Here is an 18,552-nt window from a genome sequence, read left to right as displayed (position 1 = left end):
AAGAAAAGGTGGCAGTTTTAAAGAGATTTATTAACTCCGTAATTACAGATTAGAAATTCCAGACTACAATTGATAAATCATAGAATCTCATACATAAAGATACAAAAATAGGTCACTGGACACGTTACCTTACAATATACAATAAACTGTGATTAAAAAAAACAACAACACCTAAATCATGCAACGTCTATCTGGGAGTAATGTAACTGTTGAGGACACTTCCTCTTTTGTGCGTAACTTTGCGATGCCTCGGTGGGACTCCTCTTCTTCTGTGGTGTCATCAGAGGCTTCGTACCTGACTTCATACTGATGGACCTTGCTACTAGTACAGCTGGCATCTACTGAGCAGACATCTCCAGCTGTAGTGGTTCCATATCATGCTGTCCGCTTGCTGCCTGGTCGACAATGTCCACTTCTGCAAGGTACCACAATAAAAAGGAACTGTGCTGCTTGCAGAAAGCACTGATACAGTAAGTCAATAACCGATATATTGGCAAATTATTTAACTTCAACAAATAACTTAAAATATATTTTAAAGGACTGTGGTTGTGTTTTGTGTATTTTATGTCACTTAGCGTGTGACAGATCCATTCTCCCTGGATTCTTCAGGTCATTAGTTCTTTTCATGTCAGTACTGTGTAAAAATGAAGTCACACTTATCTCTGCTTTAGATATGTATGTAATCTGTCACAGTGATGGAAAGTAACTATGCATGTTTACTGAAGTACTGTGCTTAAGAACAGTTCTGATATACCTGTACTTAAGTATTTCAGTTTTCTGCTGCTTTATACTTCTGCTTCACTACATTTCAGAGAAAAATATTGTACATTTTAATCTGCAACAATTATTTGACAAGTATACTGTTACTCCAGTTATTCCAGTTACTTTGCAAATGAAGATTTTTAAACCATAATGAGCCTATAAAACACAAAGTATATTAAGGCACCTGGACAGAGACAAAGTGAGTAAAATCAGCTCTACCACAGTTGACTACAATATTAAAATTAGTGTTACATTTACAGTAATAAAAATCTGGTATAAAAATGTAGCAGTGACAAAACTCAGTCTGACTGTATAGTGATGGATGGGTTTTAATTTTGCTGATAATACTCGCATACTTGAGTAAGGTTTTGAATGTGTACATATAACACAGTACTATTTGAACTGTGGTATTTCTACTTTAACATAAGCAAAAGGTCTGAATATTCCTAACTCACAGTGGTTTGGAGTCACTTTTTACAGCTACACTTTATGCACCAGAAACAACTGGTTGATTTGTCTCTAGTTCCATCTAAATGTGACTACATGGTAACTCCACTACCTGTGTGCTGCAGCTCACTGGCCTGTTTTTTCTCCTCTCCTCTGTGTCTTTTAGTTGGAGAAGTTGCTGCTTTGCCTCGCGTCGTTATGCAGGCCACCACAGCTTTCATACTCTGGATCCACCTGCTCTTCTTTGATCGCAATTCTCTTAGCATCCTCTGCAGAACAAAACCAAAAGAAATAAGTTGGACATTAATTCAAACATAAAGATGTCAGTAAATGATGTTTCTGAAAATCCCAATAAGCAGGTACAGAATATCTCTGCGTGTAAGTGAGCCACAGAATGAACAGCAGTCCAACACAGGGCTGTCACCTCACAGCAAGAAGGTTCTGGGTTCGAGCCCCGGGCCGACCCAGAGCCTTTCTGTGCGAAGTTTGCATGTTCTCCCTGGCCCTGTGTGGGTTCTCTCCAGCTTCCTCCCACAGTCCACAGACAGTGATTGGTAACTCTAAGTTGCCCATAGGAGTAAGTGTGAGTGTGTGTGGTTGCCTAAGTGTCAACCCTGTGATAGACTGGTGACCTGTCCAGGGTGTACCCTCCCTCTTGTCCAGTGTCAGCTGGGATTGGCTCCTGCAACCCTGTTCAGGAATAAGCGGTACAGATAATGGATGGGAATTTAACTGTTTACCTTTAGCCAGCTGCAGATTGAAGGAGTACTGTGTCTCTACCACCTCATGGCTGGGTGCCAGGCCCTTCAGCTGGTCTCGCAGTTCTTTCAGCTTGATGTAGAAATGCACCTTATCCTGTGCTCGAGGGAACTGGGCACAACGGGGGCTTGACGATGGCATCAAGTAGCACATCTATAGTAGGTGAAAAGAAACATGCTATGAGGATTGTTGTTTGTATGCCTGAGTATACAGTGTATTTTAGGAGTCATCCAGTAAGTGTTCCCACATACCGTTTCAGTTTCAGGGATTTTGTAGGGCTGTAGACCAAACTCGACATTCTTTGCCTTCACACCAAATACTTCTTTGCAGAAGATTTCATAAATACCTGCCGACAAAATAGGGCACTGCTAAACTTACACAAGAGCTTTATGAAAAGGGCATCTAAACACTTCCATCAGAAATGGACAGACTAGTTTCAGCGTTTGAATAATTGTACCTTTTCCATTGAAAGCAGCTATTAATGGTTTATATTTCTGCAACTTGTCAAGTAGTTGTCGACCTCCTTCACGAATCTCCTTACTAGGATTTTAAAAAATCGTTTTAGAAAAAAAAAATCAACAGCAGTCATATCTTTTTTTTCACTGGATTACAAAATGTTGCACCCATTCATTGTTTTCACTTGAGCTGCAGTGATTCCCCTAGGTTAGTTTGAACAGGGAGGGCAGGCCTGCTGGAGGGATGGTTTGAACATTTTTGTCTGGTTTTCACTAAAGGGGGTGGGGGGTGGGGGTGTCAGTGTTTGTTCATTTTTTTAGCCTGTCTTCCTGTGCTTGTTGGTGCGTGTAACTGGCAGTGCATGGGGCAGGCTAAAAAGCCAATATTTTGGCCTGCCTTTCCTTCTGCGTTTGATGCTCGGCATGTGTGCTGAACACACATCTCTAGCTCGGATTGCTGTGAATTAAACTTGGTTCTTGTCTTAGCTGTAACCATGGATAAGCCATGCCCTCTGTAGGGTGCAGGACAGTAGAATGCATATAAGATGAACCTGCTTTGTGCCTTTCTTTTTGGGGGCAGGGAGGTTGTCCCCACCAAATGAATGGTAGGGGAAACACTGAGCTGGATAAAAGCGTCAACTGAGTGACTAATTTGTAAATGTAAAGTGCATTATTTTGGTTAAACTGCATTTCCATAAACTTCATTGATCAGTGTGTTTTTCTGTGTTTTCATTCACCTGGACAGGTCCTTGCTGCCAGGTGTAGTCCTCTCCACCATGTTGGTGAACCCGATGCTGTACTTCTCCGGGAGGCTCTGATCATGCATGTAGTTGAGCTGCTGATCAGTCAGACCAGACAGAAACAGACATTTCCCTGAAGAGAAAAGCAAATGTAAGATCTGACAGCACTAGGTTAAGGCATGTTTCAGGTGTTGCAGCTGCACTAAATCTACAAGACAGTATCAGCACACACAACTAACTGGACAATGTGCATGCTTGTTTTGGTCCAAAATTTTGTGAGCTGCAAAATATCTTCATTGTAAAATAAAATACTGTGCTGATACTGGACCTGCTGAGGTGCAAGAACAGTCAGTGAGCTGGGTACTGAATATCTCTGGTTACCATAACAGCATAACAATGAATGGTGCACAAAACATACAGGAAAACCAAAGACTAAAATTAAACTTAAAAGAAAAATTGTAGCATAGCTAAATTTAGACACTGCAGTATGTGATCAAAAATATGCTTGAGGATTTAAAAACTCATGAAATGACTGTGCACACTGATTTCTGCATTTAATACATTTGAATTCTCCATGCATACATTTTCTACTGAGTGCTTAAATGTTGATATTCTTACTAATGACCCATTAAAAAGCTTCAGTTATGAAAAAAATGCACATATTTCAACATGGTACATCAGTCTCAGACAATCTGTGTATTATGTTGCCAACTAAATAATTTCTTTACAGAGTCATATATTCAAACCCAAGACACCATTTTTTTTGGCTGCACCAATATATCAGACTGAAAGTTGCAAAGTTCAATTGCAGCAAATTATTATACTGGTAACTCTGGAAGCTTTAGGATCTCTACTTGTATTTAAAAAACAAAATCTGAGCTGGTTCACACGTCTTGGTATCGATGAACCCACATTGGGTACAACAGGGGATGAGCAGGTACAAGTGAAAGCTGGCATGTATTCCCTGTACTCAGTAATGAAACAGAATTTTAACATACAGAAATGGTTTCCTGGGTTTGGGTAATGGTGTCCTTTGAAGGCTGACAATAGTCCTGGGTTAATTCCAATCTGAGGAGAAACATGAAGGGGTTACCACGGCAACAGACCTAAAAGCTACAGTGTTACGTGACCGAGCTCTTATGACAAAGATACATTCTGTGTAGAGTTTGAAAATGCAAATATAAGAAACAAAATAACAAAATATAAACATGTAATTTATAAAACAAATATATAAATTCTTAATAGGATAACTCACAATCAGAATGTCAAGATTGTAGGTAATAATGTCTGGCAGGGTTCTGGCCATAACCTCAGCTACTGACATGCCGTTGAAGCGGTTGAGGGCCCTCTTTGCCTTCTTGGCGGCTTCAACCTCATCATCCTCGTCCTGCTGTGTTCTGCCCTCCTCGGCCTGCTGTTTAGAAGGCCGCCCTCGTTTTTTCTTCACTGGTGTCACAGCTAGGACAGAGATGAAGAATATGTCAAAGTATGACCAAAAAAATGACAGACATCTGTTGGTGAATTCAAATTCAGAGCCATACTTAGAATAATGGCATAGATATGGGCCCAAACAGCAGCTTGCTTGGCTACAAAACATTATGGACCTACACTTTATCAGTGTAGGGTGAAAGAGAAATACTGCATCTGACACTGTAAAAATTATTTTTGTACCAATGCACATGAAGGTGCATAAGTCTCCCATTTGTGGGTGATTTATCCTTTCATACTGTAGCTTTAAGTCCTCAAATTATTTTGTAGAGTCATGATCACTCAACTATTTTGCTATGCCACTGCAGTACAGGGAAGTATGTGCATAATAAACGACAGGCTGACTGATTGTAAGCCAAAAGCTACTGGATATTTGACACCATGTAACCCTGTGAGATCTTGTCTGGGGGACAGTTAGATTGACCAAAATGTCTTCCATACCTTGTGGTGAACTGGCAGGCTGAGAGTGATGCTGAAAACTCAGCTCCTGCTGCTGCTGTGTTTCATGTTGATGCTGAGGGTGATCCAGGACTGCAGGGTGCTGCTGCTGCCTGATGTTCTGCTGGTAGGATGACTCCTGGAAATGATTTGGGGCAAGGGGGTAGTTCTGATAAAAAGGTTCCTGGTAAAGAGTTTGTTCCCGGTGAACAGAGAGCTCAGTCATGACAGGCTCATCTCTGGACCCTTCAGTGTAATGGCCCACACTGTGATATGGCATCACATGCTGCACCTCAGGGTGCTGCTGGCTGGACTGATACCTAGAGAAGACGAGGAGAAAGAGGGTTAAAGAGGATAGCAAGAGGAAGGTCAACAAAAGAACAAAACGGAACAGGACCCAGACAGAGCATGAAAAGCAAAATTTTGCCTGGTGTTCAATGGGGTGTGGTAAGAAGGTGAGGAAACTTACAAGACATGGTCCTTAAAAACAAACACACTTGCATTACATTTATTGCATTCAAATTAAATGCTAAAAATACCTCTATAATGTGACTATATGACCAGGATAAATACAATATCTAGAACTTGTTACACACACAAACAGTTCTTCAAACACCAAACCTATAGTTCATTTCGGCAAAATAGTCTAGAATGGAATGAAGATACACAAACGTGATAGGTCTTTCAAAAACACTGTGATGTGATATGATGTCAAAGTCAAGTCAAATATGTGAATAGCTTATTTTATGTCTGTATTCACTGGGCAGTTGGCAAACAGGCTGAGTAAGAGCCACTGTGGGTGTATTTATAGTCTTTAGCAAGTGATGGTGTAATAACTGCTGGATAGTGCAGTAGCGTTTAAACCTGTCAAGCCAAATTTATTATCGTTCAATCAGCTGCTTCTTAGTCGATTAATTATTTGGTCTGTAAAATGTCAATAATTAGTGCTGTCTTTAAATATGCACCTTCTATTAAATACAGCAAAGAAAGTCTGTGAATCTTCACATTTGAAAAGCTTGTACCAACTGATGTCTGCTACTTTTGCTTAAATAATTACTTATATGATTAATCAATTATCAAAATACTTATTAATTAATTTTCTTCTGGTTGACTAATTTATTGATCATCTTATTCTTGGGGTCTTTGTATTCATGATGTAATATCACATTGAAAAATTAACTGGCAATTATTAGATTTATTACCTGAATTATTACATACCTGAATTATAACTCAGGGTAATTTAATGCTGTTAGTTGTATATTAGCCTATTAGCCTTGAGGATCCCTTTTCTTACATTATAACAGGTTATTATCGTTGATAATTACGCTATCACTTGCTACAAACCTAAACATAAAGTATACAGATGTGTATATGATGTCATGTATCAAATGATATTTATTTTTCTCCATCTCATCTCACGCATGGAAATGAAGATTTCGATAAGAAAGCATGAGTTTCCCAGAACCTGTCACGTCCAAGACCAACTCACCACTGCTGAAAATAATCCGTAGAAACCGTCAATGATGTATACTGGTTTTCCTCCATCTTAACTGTTGACTTATTTGAATAAATGAACAGTCATTCTGATGCCAGATAAATTAATTCACATTAGAAACATGAACTGTGTGAATATTAAAGCACAAAGAAGACAATGGACGCTGCTACAGGAAGCTGTAAGGTTTAGCTAATATTAGGTTTTACAGCTGCTTTGAAGCCATGACCGCTACAGTAACAAAAAAGGTATAGAAGAAAATAAACATACATGTCATACATTGTTTTCCAGTTTTAATTATGAGACGGAGGGCTGGGAATCCTTCCAAACAAAGACCATTTAAACGCTCGACATTTCCTTTCGCTCAGAGTGAACAATTATTGCCACCTCTTGGTCAGGAGGTGCACTGCATGTAATATACTCAATATTTTTTGACAGTCACATTAATTACACAAGTACACAATCAACGATAAATAAGTATAATATAAAACAATACCGGTTATTTATTCAAACTGTAAAAAATTATAGTACATATCACACAGACTGTAAAAAGTTCCTACAAACTACCGCTAGACAGCGGCAGATCTCATGTGTAAGAAAGCTCCAACAAGAACTTGCAGTGTAAAAGAAGAGCCAAAGATAGCATGTTTTCGTAAGACATGTCACTCCACAGTAAAAACAGAACGAAATAGGCAACTGCAACTGAGATTACCCAGAGTTCACCTGATATCTCGCGAGTTTAGCTGGTATCCACGAATAGAGGCAGAGTGAGAGCTCTTTGTTTTTTATCTTCGTGTTAGCCAAACAGCGTGACCTGCTTGTGTGTCCGATTGACAGATACTTGGGTTTAAGATGGTGAAATTCAGCTTCACATTGAGGCCATTTATGTAAAATAGACAAGGTTAATTCTTATGAGCGTCACTTCAGGTCAGTTTATCCATGTTCTGTCCCCATTTTCTGTTTTTAAAACTTGGTAGCTGTATCAGGGCTAACAAGCATTGATAGCTAGCTGGTCTAGTGGATAGTTATTGGTTAGCAGACATACAGTACATAAAAAGGTGAACTTCACAAAGCTGGAAAACCTTAATGGTAACCTATACTTATAGTACCTGTTATGTACAGGATTACAGTATTGAACAATTGTATGTGTGACCCTGATTTATAGACTTATAGACAAAACCTTTTACTTTCTATTTAGCAAGTTAAGGTGATGTGAGATCATGTTTGACTCGGCACCAAAAGATTTAGGTGCTTATTTCTGGCATGTGGTTTTAATTTGTTTACTATTCTCATCTCTTTTTTCAGGCTGAGTCAAATCCTTCAGTGTGAAGATGCCAGCTGGTGTGTCTTGGCCTCGGTACCTGAGGATGTTAGGAAGTTGTCTACTGGCCATGTTTGCAGGGGCGCAGGTCGTCCACCAATACTACCTACCTGATCTGGTAAAGAACAAAGTTTGTTCACAATAGCCTGTTTTTGTTTTATGTAGATGAAATTAAACAATTTTAAAAGTTCTGGATGCACGGGCATTATGATGATGATCATTTCAAGGTTTTTAAAAGTTTGGAAAATACAAATACATCATATTATACTATTATTACCTAACACCACCCACAGAATGTGTTTACCATGCTTACTGTTTTTGTTGTTGTTGTTTTCAGAGCATACCAGAGATCCCACCAAAGCCTGGAGAGCTCCAGACAGAACTACAAGGTTACAAAGTCAGAGAAGAAGCTGTTGCTGCATTGCAGAAGCTTAAAGCAGAGCAAAAAGTAGACTGATGTGGAATCCTATGTGCTCTGTGTGATGGACACAGTCAAGCAAACCATGCCCAATCTTTGCCAACGGCTAGAAGCTGCAGTGTGGCTGGGAGTAGAGTCATTTCTGGGACATCTGCAAGTGGATGTATTCTGTGCTCTCTCTTTTCCTCTAATTTAAGGAACACGAGTGGAATAAATGCAGCTCTGCTGGTATTTTTCTGCAAAGGAAAATGATCTTATCTGGAACACAGTTGTTTATATTGAACAGCCAGTTGTATCTATCTTTTGTTCATGCATTTCTTCATTCTTTTAACTGTGTTTAGATTTTTAGAAGGGGGAACAGTTATGTTAAACAATAAGAGAACTGTGCTAAAGTCAGTAAGTTGTTGATGTTTCAACCAAGCATGGAAAATCTAATTTAAATGTTTTTAAAAAATCCAGCTAAAATATTGGCAGTATTTTGGTAAATGTTAGTGCTCTACATGGAAATATAAGCTTGCCAAAATAATCGTCAGTAATTTTGATAATTAAAGTGTGGTAAAATGTTAGCTAAGTCCTCCTATTTTGCATTTATAAGAAATTAATATAGTTGCATGCCACTATGGGGACATGTTAAGTCTTTGTTTACAGTATTTTTCATCCATTTCCCCAATGAAGATGTATTATTCCATCAACTATTGTATATTGCCAGTCTTTACTTGTTTATACACTAGTCTTGACATATGGGTACACACAATGTTTGGCTATAGGCCTGTATGCTGATAAACACTATTAAAAACTATAGGGAATTCAGCATTCCATTATAGGAGAGCTGTAGGACCACAACCAGCAGCTATTATTGTTATTATTCATCATAAGGACAGATGATTTTCTTCACTAATGAGTTCTTGTGTGTAGTATTTCATAGTACGAACAAGAACTGCATATGGCAGAGTAACCCTTGTTTAAACGATAAACTTTTTTCATTATAAGGTACTTTGCTCGTTTTTACGAGGTGCTTTCACATTAAAACATACTTTTCATGTTATTACGACATCCATCCATACATCCATTATCTATACCGCTTATTCCTGAATAGGTTCGCGGGGGGCGCTGGAGCCAATCCCAGCTGACTTTGGGCAAAATCATGTAAAAAAAAAAGTACACTAACAAGTATGTGTGTGTGTGCGCGCGCGCCTCAGCTGTTGTTGGGTGTATCATAGCAACATTGTAAAGCGGAAGAGATGGCGGCCCAGAGAGAACAAGATGCTGCTGAATATCTCAAGAAACACAAAATTATCGAGCTCATGGGTAACCTGGCCAGCACGCTCTTCTTTTACAGACCTGGTTAGAGCGTTTTTCTCCTATTAGTCGCACCATTTTTGCAGTAGCTAGGGAGCAAACTCAACTTAGCTAACGCTAAACCCCACATGCCACAGGTAGCTAATGATAAAACATGTTTTATATGTATAGGTTTAATTCTAAATCATGCCTTATTTAATTGTACCTCTGCTTGATTAGGATTTCATTCTTATGACTCTTCTTCTGCTGCACTCAAATTTGATGGAAACAATGGAAATAGAGTTAACGTTATGTACTATAATAAGCATACGCTCAAGTGGCAATTTCTTGGGTACATCTTGCTAAAACAATTAATACAACTAATGCTAATGCTAATGCAACCCAGTGCTGTAACAGTCTTGCACAAAATCCTGATTCTTGAAACTAGAGGGGTGATATTTCAATCCAACCAACATTTTTGTAGTTTGCCTTAAAGGTGACTGGCAGATGTTTATTATTTTGAACACCCCATTTATATCAGTGAGGAGAGGCTACAGAGACACCCATTATAAACCTTCTTAAAGATTAGAAGTTATTGTAGGACTATTGTATTAGAGTACATAGGTATACCCAATAAACTGGCAACTGAATGTACATAACCTACATATACAGTTAGCAGTTAAGCAGAATTTTATAAACTAAAATGTATTTTTTTTAAAAGATCACAGTTAAATATAAGACCTGGTGTCTTTTGTGTGGAATTGTGGATGTCTCACAGTTTGTCCCCTAAACATAACCCAGGGCTCTATTTAAATAAAAGATCAGTTTTGTGTTGTTATAATTTTATTAGTTATCGTTCATATTAGATTTTATTAATTTGATATTGTTGTGAATCCTAATATGTCTGTTGCTGCAAACATTCCCAAAAGCATTCAATAAGTTTTCCTTTATTACCAGAAACACAGTATGTGGACCTTAACAGCAGTGATTTATAGATGGGTTTATTCTTTTATTCAGATAATCCCAGAGAGTTTCTTATTGAGCAGCTAGAACAGCTGAAGATTTCTCAGCAGAGTGGTGTGAAAGGGCCGAATCTTTTCAATGGGTCCAACGTGGATGCAATCATTGGGATACTGGACCCCGCTAATCAAGGATACATCACTTTTGCCCAATACAAGCAAGGTACACACAGTACACTGACTTTATTTTTTGTGGGCGGGACTGACACACCCCCTCTCAATATAATGAAATACATAATTTGCATTTATATTATCTGCATGGAGCATCAGAGAAAACTGTTGTTATATTAGAAACAATAATTATACTTAAAATATGTCATATTTACTGTTTTAGCTTATTTATTCATAACTTATAGATATTTCATGCAGCAAAATGTAATATCATGACAGGAATTTTAATTTCAGAATAATGACACTGTGGGCTAAAACAAATACTTACAGAGCCTTTTCCCCACAGCACTTACCACACTAAGCATAAAAGACATTAATGAATGTCCTGAAGGTGCAAACGAAGACAGAATATCCCATGAAACATTCAAAGAAGAAGTGTAAGAGCAGCTTGTAATATTTAAACTGTTTGACAAAAAGGCATTCATCAGCATTTAAAATTTCACCATATTATTAAAGTAATTTTGTCATTTCAGGATACAAGGCATGCAGAGATGCTCAGCAACATTTGAGCAACCTTGAACTTATGTTTGATATTTTCTTCCACTCAGCTGATATATGTTTTATTCCATGTTATTAGATTGATGTACATTTAGACTTTGTGATGTTTGGGTTATGTAAAATGGGCACATTTTATACAGTTATTACAATGTATCTGGTAATGTGTATTCTGATTCACACAGTTTCATTGCCATTCACAATCGGTTTATGATTTGCATATTGTGGTGAAATTTCTTAAACCAAGCCATGATCCTAAACTTTGATTTGTCTTTTTACTCTTATGTGGAAAACAATGTTTTCAGATAAGAAGAAGACACAGTGGTTTACTCCTCAGAATGCCCTTGGGGATTATCTCTGTGGCTCACCTCACAAAACACTCATTTTCCACTCATGACTCTATAGGCCTAAACACTCAGTAAGAAGGCCAGTGGGATTAACAATGCCATAATTCTTAAAAGGAAATAAATAAATGTAGCTGAGTAAAAATATTTTCCTATGATCTGCAGTGGAGTACAGTGGTGGAAGAAATATTCAGATTCTTTACTGAAGTTAAAGTAGCAGAAATACTCTGTTACAAGTTGAAGTACTGCATTCCAATTGTTACTAAAGTACAAAAGCATTAGCATCAAAATATACTTCGACTGCCAAAAGTAAACGTAGCCTCTGCAATATGCAGAATGATACATTTCATATTAATGTATATCATATTAGTGGATAAGTATTGATGCACTATTGTGTACAGGTGGATCTGGTAGCTTGTGAATTTCCCACCAGGGATCAATAAGGTCTTATAATTATGCTGTATTCTGTTTTATTAAGTTATCATTAAATGTAGTGCGGTAAAAAGTACAATATTTGCCTTTAAAATGTAGTAAAGCTCAAGTATGAACGGGCAGAAGGTGAAAATAGGCTACAGAAACCTCAAAATTGCATTTAAGTACAGTACTTGCATAAACGTAACTACTGAGTTACTTTCCACGACCGGTCAGTAGAGGTGTTATAAAATGAAGTTGAAACATAAGTGTTATTTAGTTAGTTTTTACGCTCTTATTTTCTTCCCAGTTCTTGTTGCGTTGGTTAGATGAACGTGCACCCGCAGAGGGCGTGGACAGGAAGTGACATGGCGCCTCCTTATGTGTAGCCCCTTCGCCTTCGGTTACTTGTAGGTTAAATTAGTTTATATTTTTCCACACCAAGTTTTGCTTATATTTACCGCGACAGCGCCCTGTGGAGCTCAATATGGGCACCGTCCATGCCAGGGTAAGGAAAAGTCTGGTTAACATGTTAGCTAGCACTTTGACCTCTTTGCGTGCTCAGTGAGTTATGTGACAGAGTCGTGCTGTAACGATAAGGCCCATACATTCAACAAGGCACAAGAGGAGTCAGGCATTCAGCTCTGTAACATAAAGCTGAATTAACTCCCTGCTAAACGTGACAGCTAGTTTTCACTTCACAATGAAACGTAGAGACACTGCACTTTTCTCTTTATTTTAGATAAATAAGCGACACTAATGACAGATGCTAGTGGTGCCTCCACTCACTGTAGTCTTACTGTATCCTTTTTTGTTAGGGTTGTTTACACCACTTTTACCCGTTGTGAAGGAACTACGTAACGTTACGTCTTTTACTTGAGTGCAAGTAGCAATTCCACAGCGTAGAGATTCTCTGTTACAAGTAAAAAGTCCTGTATACAAAACTTTGCTTAAGTACATAAGTATTAGCAATGGTGGAAGAAGTACTCAGATTGCCTACTTATTTAACGTAGCAATACCACAATATGAAAATACTTTATTAGAAGTAAATGCAGGCCTTTTCTACTGATGGGCATTTATTTGTGGCGAAAAATACTAAATGCACAGAGTAGAATCAGATTTCATAAATGGAACCTGAAAGAACTCTGATTGTAATTTAGATTTGTGTCTGATTTTGTTGTGATACAGAGCCTGGACGCTCTGCCCATGCAAGGGCCGGAGCTAGGATTTCAAGCAGATGACATCGAGGCTCCAGAGACTGAGCCAGAGCCAAAACAAGAAGTTCTTGAAAACAGAGATGTAAGATTTGTTTTGCTGCAGACAAGAATTCCAGGAATTATGACTTGGATGTTCTTAATAATCCTAATGCTGTCAGTCTTGTTTTCCAGGTGGTAGTTCAACGAGTGCACATAGATGGGCTTGGAAGAACCAAAGAGGACCTTTTGACTTATGAAATTGCAGAAGTTTTCCGGGCGAAGAATTTGATTGATGTGGGTGTATCCATAAAAAGCTGCACTAATGAATGCTTGTTCAATTTATGCTTGTGAATAGCAGTTACTGGCATCAACACATGGTTCAATTATTGATGCAGGTGATGAAGATGTCACATGAAGCCCGACAGAAGCTACTGCGTCTCGGTATCTTCAGAAAAGTAGAAGTCGTTATTGACACCTCACAAGGTACTGTCACAGCATGGTCTTGAAAAATTTCTTTCTTATGGTAATAAATAGGCTCTTTCCAAATAAATGTGCAAATTATGAAGAGTCATTATTCTGTTGAACCACAAAATCATATGAGTCGTGAGATATTTAATTGTTTTAAGCTAATAATTTTGATTTTCTGTCTGTTTCCCCCACTCTTAGGTGAAGATGCTCTTCCTAATGGCCTCGACGTGACCTTTGAGGTCACTGAGCTGAGACGGATGACAGGCAGCTACAGCACCATGGTTGGAAATAATGAAGGGAGCATGGTGAGTGCTATGATGCTCACATGCTGTTTCGGATCCACTCACTGCTTCAGATTGGCATTAGTACACTGGTTTGACAGTTTGTTTCTCTAAAGGTCATTTTCATTGAAGCACTGCAGTAACTTTTGAGGTGCATGGCATTGTGATTAAGGTATTGTACACTAAATCATTAAATACACTGGACAGCTCACCCGCTATAATTACAGGTACTGGGCCTGAAGTTACCCAATGTATTCGGTCGGGCAGAGAAACTGACCTTCCAGTTCTCCTATGGCACCAAAGAGACATCCTATGGCCTGTCCTTCTTCAAACCTCAACCAGGACACTTTGAACGCAAGTAAGATATGAATGGCTTCATACCTAAATTTATTCTCAGGTCCCAGCACCTCGATACAGCACATTGTTTTTGTACGTGTCTATAGTATCTGTGGGAGGGTCTAATCCTTTGCTAGAAGTTATGCAGTTCCTTTTATTTTCATCATTAACACAGTGGTAGAGGTTTGACATTATGCACATAATGGACTGTCCTGCTACTTGAACTTTAGATTTGCGCCCATCATTTAGGAGGTACAGTAGATGCCTGTGCGATCTGTGAAGTAACTATAGATGGATATATTTTTTTTAATCCCAAAGGAATACTAGCAGGGCCCTGACATGTCTCTTTTTCTTTTTTTTCAATTTCAGTATCTCACTTGGTGTGTACAAAGTAACAGGTCAGTTTCCATGGAGTTCACTGAGGGAGACAGATCGAGGCATCTCTGCAGAACTGAACGTAAATACTTGGTTCTATTTAATGTGCCTGTTTTTCAGTTTTGTGCAATTACATATATGTTTTGTAATTAAAAAAGGCTTAATTTGAAATTAATGAACACATTGAAGTTGTATTTCGATATCAATATCCAAATATTTTGTTAGGAACCATAAAGTCCAGTTCTGTAGTACAGGTTTGTTCCAAACAACCAGTAGTTAATTGTTTGCATTTTTTATAGATGGATAACAAAAGAAGATCTTACCAATTAAAAGTCTTTTATGGACTTTTATAGTGCCACTATTCATTTGAAGGGGATAACAGTTACTATGGCACAAACAAAGTTTATTGCATTCCATGCATATAAACACAAACAAAAGCATTATATAGATATGCCAATTTACCCACACAGTTCCCTTTGTGGAAGACCAACCAAACCCTCAAGTGGGAGGGAGTTTGGAGAGAACTCGGCTGTCTGGCTCGCACTGCCTCTTTCGCGGTCCGGGAGGAGAGTGGCCATTCCCTGAAGTCCTCACTTTCGGTAATTGGCTCCTATTATGCCTTAAAAATTTACTGTGATTTGAAGTAGCTGTGGAGCTTCATGACATTTCTCTGTCAAAGAATTCAAAACTTAAAACTGCTTAAGTCAGGGTTTCAAAATGTTTTGTACAAAAAATTCCAGCAACACCATTTTAGGAATTTTGAATGATTCTAATTATGTTGAACAGCAGCAAAAACAGAATCTGCAGTAAGATGCTGTAGTAATAAATCTACATATAGCATAACTTGTGTGAACAATGCCATTTTGTTTTTTAGCATGCTATGGTCATTGACACCAGAAACTCCTCCATCCTTCCCAGGAAAGGTGGTCTGTTGAAGATCCACCAGGTTTGTTATTCACCACTAAGTCAGCTTTTTAAAAATGCTATATGAAAACAGTACCACTGACTTTTTACACCAGGTTCACATTTTGTGGTGTGGTTATGTAGGAACTTGCTGGTTACACAGGGGGGGATGCCAGTTTCCTGAAGGAGGACTTTGAGATCCAGCTCAACAAGCCACTCTTCTGGGACTCGGTGAGGTTCTACATTTGATCATTTCTGTCCTTTAGAGAATTATATCATCTTAAAGGCACTTACCACTGTTATTTCAAACTGTTTTTATGCCAGAGTACAAGTAGAGTACAAGTAAGTATACAGGGTGGCTGTGGCTTACGAGGTAGGGCAGTCGTCTTCTAACCAGCAAGTTGGTGGTTCGACTCCCGGTCTCCCCGCATGCCTAAGTGTCCCTGAGCAAGACACTGAACCCCAAATTGCTCCCGGTGGTTCGACTGGCGCCAGTGTGCGGCAGCCTCTCGTCATCGGTGTGTGAATGTGTGTGTGAATGGGTGAATGGTGTATAATCTCCTGTAAAGCGCTTTGGCCAGTGTAACACACTGTGAGAAAGCGCTATATAAAATACAGTCCATTTACCATAAATTAGAAGATATAGAAGTTTTAAATTATTTATGTGTAATAATTATTCACTCCTTAAAGATTTCAAATACTATACAGAAGTTTTCATGAGACTGGTTAATTAGCAAAAAAGTAACTAATTGACAACAAGACTCATCTTCAAAAACCTTGTTTAGTCCTTCATTACTCAGGCATACATTTTTATGTTAAAAACTGTCTGACTTGCTTCTTGTTGTTTCTGTAATCTGTGCAAGATATAACTTTGCTAAACAGTTTGATTTTCTCCAACAGGTACTTTCTGCCTCACTGTGGGGCGGCTTGCTCCTTCCCATTGGTGACAAGCCAACAAGCATAGCAGACAGGTACAGAAATGCAGTGTACTAACCTGTTGTCATTATCACCTAAACTAGGGGATTTCATCTGACACTGCTGCTGATACTGCTGGCCATGTTGAAATCAGCGGGTCAAATGACTAACTTCCACTAGTTTTTAGAACTCCAGCATGGACTTGTCCCTGTCACCTCACACAGTATTTTTGCTTCATGTCCCTCTATTGTCCCTCTTCAACTCTCTGTGGCCCCAGAGGAACTGTGCCTGACAATTTGATATCTTCCAAACTAGACCACAAAACTAAATTAAATGAAATTAACTGTAGCATACCTTTTGTTTTTACAGAACACTCCTAACTGTATTGTATGCTTTGTGTGTCTTTGTCAACCTCCTAGATTCTATCTAGGTGGCCCCACCAGTATCAGGGGATTCAGTATGTACAGTATGGGCCCACAGAGTGAAGGTGAGATATTAACTTGGCTGAGTTGCTTTGTTAATAGACTGAAGTTTGATGGTTAATTGAAAGGTTGTGTGCTGGTATTACTGGTATGGTAGGTGATTACCTGGGAGGAGAAGCCTATTGGGCTGGAGGCCTTCATCTCTACACCCCTCTACCCTTCAGACCCAGCATGGGGGGCTTTGGTGACCTCTTCAGAACTCACTTCTTCGTTAATGCTGGAAACCTTTGTAACCTTAACTATGGTGAGTAGTTGAAAATGTAATGAGCACCAGTACAGTGACAGGTAAAGATTTGTTTTATGAACCAGACCTTGACATTTCTGACTGAATTATGTAGAACTGATTTATGTAGTTCAGGTTTGGAATTTTGAAATTATTGATACAGGTATTTGCAAATGTGTTTCGTCTGACCTGAGTTATATGTTTGTATTTACCCAGGTGAGGGACCACAAGCTCATTTGAAGAAACTGGCAGAATGCATCCGTTGGTCATATGGACTGGGAATTATGTTGCGTTTAGGGAACATTGCCAGGCTGGAGCTGAATTACTGCATTCCCATGGGAGTCCAAAGCGGAGACAGGTAGGGCTGGTAATGTTAGCTAACAATGCAATTAGCAGTATAAACAGGCAGTAAACAGTTAGCAGTATAAACAGGCAGTAAACAATGCAGACAAACAAGGAACGCTCATTGTGAAATGGGATAAGTACTTAAAAATAGAGAACTGTACGAATCTGTACAAGGTGAATCAGAATCTGCTTTATTGGCCAGGTGTGTTGGGCGCACAAGGAATTTGACTCTGGTACATCGGCTCTCAATGTGTATGTACATATCCCCATGCAAGGGACAAGTAAACAGTAAACCAGCATAAGGCTGTGTAATATAACAAAATAAGCAGATCCTTTCATGACAAACAAAAGGTTTTCTGTACAATAATGTAGATACATGTTGTGCATAACAAATACAAATAGTAAGGAGACTGTTTCAGGAGACCCATGTTCTGTGTCTAGTAATCCTTAACATGCACTCGAAATAATCTGAGTGTTGGCTTGCTTTCAACCAATTTTTCTCCTTTGCTTGCAGGATATGTGATGGGGTGCAGTTTGGGGCAGGAATCAGATTCCTGTGAAACCATATTTCTTGGATCTGGTGCTTCCTTGTGTTTTAACATGAATGTTGTGCCAGCAACATTTTATTAGAAGGGGACATTGTACAGAATTGTTGTTGCAACTAATTAGATCAATAAAAATGTTTGCACTGACTTTCTGTTTAGATGTAGCTTCTCTTATCATGTGCTGTCAGAGGTCAAAAACTACTCCTGTTCAGATTTTACAGTAGTCAGATTTTACTCAATCACATTACTGTGTATCACATACAGCAGATTATGTGATGATGAAGAAATTAATCAGCAGACCATTTTTCATGAACCTGAGCCTGTCAAGAGATGAACAAATAGTTATCAACCTTAAGAAACGTGAGTGAATGCTATATGCTGGATGAGCAAAGCTCTGAATTTAGAGAATGGTTTCCCTCAATACAAAATACCTGTAAATTTATTA

The 18,552-nt window shown here is 38.7% G+C and overlaps 3 protein-coding genes across 12 annotated transcripts; 2 read left to right on the top strand and 1 right to left on the bottom strand.

Annotated features, from left to right (window-relative positions):
* Positions 1 to 16: 16 nt before the first annotated feature.
* tdg.2 (thymine DNA glycosylase, tandem duplicate 2) lies at positions 17 to 6,940 on the bottom strand. Of its 4 annotated transcripts, none has more exons than XM_020625531.1 (11): positions 6,861 to 6,940; positions 6,579 to 6,646; positions 5,093 to 5,409; positions 4,419 to 4,621; positions 4,162 to 4,231; positions 3,161 to 3,296; positions 2,426 to 2,508; positions 2,220 to 2,314; positions 1,950 to 2,121; positions 1,322 to 1,478; positions 17 to 415 (listed from the first exon to the last, which is right to left on the bottom strand). In XM_020625531.1, exons 2-10 carry the CDS (start codon positions 6,632 to 6,634, stop codon positions 1,372 to 1,374), a joined length of 1,239 nt encoding a protein of 412 aa, XP_020481187.1. In that variant the 5' UTR covers positions 6,635 to 6,646; positions 6,861 to 6,940; the 3' UTR covers positions 17 to 415; positions 1,322 to 1,371. The 4 variants fall into 4 exon arrangements, with proteins under 4 accessions (XP_020481187.1, XP_020481180.1, XP_020481194.1 ...); XM_020625524.1 differs by having other exon boundaries at positions 6,852 to 6,939; XM_020625538.1 differs by lacking the exon at positions 6,579 to 6,646 and having other exon boundaries at positions 6,852 to 6,939.
* Positions 6,941 to 7,265: 325 nt separating this feature from the next.
* uqcc6 (ubiquinol-cytochrome c reductase complex assembly factor 6) lies at positions 7,266 to 8,591 on the top strand. Of its 3 annotated transcripts, none has more exons than XM_020624275.1 (3): positions 7,266 to 7,348; positions 7,887 to 8,020; positions 8,240 to 8,591. In XM_020624275.1, exons 2-3 carry the CDS (start codon positions 7,913 to 7,915, stop codon positions 8,357 to 8,359), a joined length of 228 nt encoding a protein of 75 aa, XP_020479931.1. In that variant the 5' UTR covers positions 7,266 to 7,348; positions 7,887 to 7,912; the 3' UTR covers positions 8,360 to 8,591. The 3 variants fall into 3 exon arrangements, with proteins under 3 accessions (XP_020479931.1, XP_020479924.1, XP_020479941.1); XM_020624268.1 differs by lacking the exon at positions 7,266 to 7,348 and adding an exon at positions 7,365 to 7,508; XM_020624285.1 differs by lacking the exon at positions 7,266 to 7,348 and adding an exon at positions 7,567 to 7,670.
* A 916-nt stretch (positions 8,592 to 9,507) lies between these two features.
* Positions 9,508 to 18,255, top strand: samm50 (SAMM50 sorting and assembly machinery component). 5 transcript variants are annotated; one of them, XM_020625503.1, is made up of 17 exons: positions 10,688 to 10,780; positions 11,075 to 11,165; positions 11,262 to 12,546; positions 13,227 to 13,337; positions 13,427 to 13,528; positions 13,630 to 13,717; positions 13,901 to 14,007; positions 14,211 to 14,341; positions 14,689 to 14,776; positions 15,165 to 15,293; positions 15,569 to 15,640; positions 15,742 to 15,828; positions 16,498 to 16,568; positions 16,932 to 16,999; positions 17,092 to 17,238; positions 17,434 to 17,575; positions 18,077 to 18,255. In XM_020625503.1, exons 3-17 carry the CDS (start codon positions 12,526 to 12,528, stop codon positions 18,120 to 18,122), a joined length of 1,410 nt encoding a protein of 469 aa, XP_020481159.1. In that variant the 5' UTR covers positions 10,688 to 10,780; positions 11,075 to 11,165; positions 11,262 to 12,525; the 3' UTR covers positions 18,123 to 18,255. The 5 variants fall into 5 exon arrangements, with proteins under 5 accessions (XP_020481126.1, XP_020481143.1, XP_020481136.1 ...); XM_020625495.1 differs by having other exon boundaries at positions 17,083 to 17,238; XM_020625470.1 differs by lacking the exons at positions 11,075 to 11,165; positions 11,262 to 12,546 and adding an exon at positions 9,508 to 9,664 and having other exon boundaries at positions 10,616 to 10,780; positions 17,083 to 17,238.
* Positions 18,256 to 18,552: the final 297 nt, after the last annotated feature.

Source organism: Monopterus albus, unplaced genomic scaffold (genome assembly GCF_001952655.1).
Source record: "Monopterus albus unplaced genomic scaffold, M_albus_1.0 scaffold7.1, whole genome shotgun sequence".
NCBI lineage: Eukaryota > Metazoa > Chordata > Actinopteri > Synbranchiformes > Synbranchidae > Monopterus > Monopterus albus.
The sequence above is the reverse complement of the archived record's forward strand: the minus strand, read 5'-3'. Positions and strand labels throughout refer to the sequence as shown.

Excerpts from the sequence above, each read along its gene's own strand:
- tdg.2 (XM_020625531.1), bottom strand. The coding sequence starts at position 6,634 with ATGGAGGAAAACCAGTATACATCATTGACGGTTTCTACGGATTATTTT. Across the intron at positions 3,297-4,161 it reads AAACCCAGGAAACCATTTCT|GGAAATGTCTGTTTCTGTCT; the intron begins GTATGTTAAAAT and ends TTTTCTCTTCAG. Across the intron at positions 2,509-3,160 it reads GGCAGCAAGGACCTGTCCAG|TAAGGAGATTCGTGAAGGAG; the intron begins GTGAATGAAAAC and ends TTAAAATCCTAG.
- uqcc6 (XM_020624275.1), top strand. The coding sequence starts at position 7,913 with ATGCCAGCTGGTGTGTCTTGGCCTCGGTACCTGAGGATGTTAGGAAGT. Across the intron at positions 8,021-8,239 it reads AATACTACCTACCTGATCTG|AGCATACCAGAGATCCCACC; the intron begins GTAAAGAACAAA and ends TGTTGTTTTCAG.
- samm50 (XM_020625470.1), top strand. The coding sequence starts at position 10,700 with ATGGGTCCAACGTGGATGCAATCATTGGGATACTGGACCCCGCTAATC. Across the intron at positions 15,641-15,741 it reads GTCTGTTGAAGATCCACCAG|GAACTTGCTGGTTACACAGG; the intron begins GTTTGTTATTCA and ends GTGGTTATGTAG. Across the intron at positions 17,239-17,433 it reads CCTTTGTAACCTTAACTATG|GTGAGGGACCACAAGCTCAT; the intron begins GTGAGTAGTTGA and ends GTATTTACCCAG.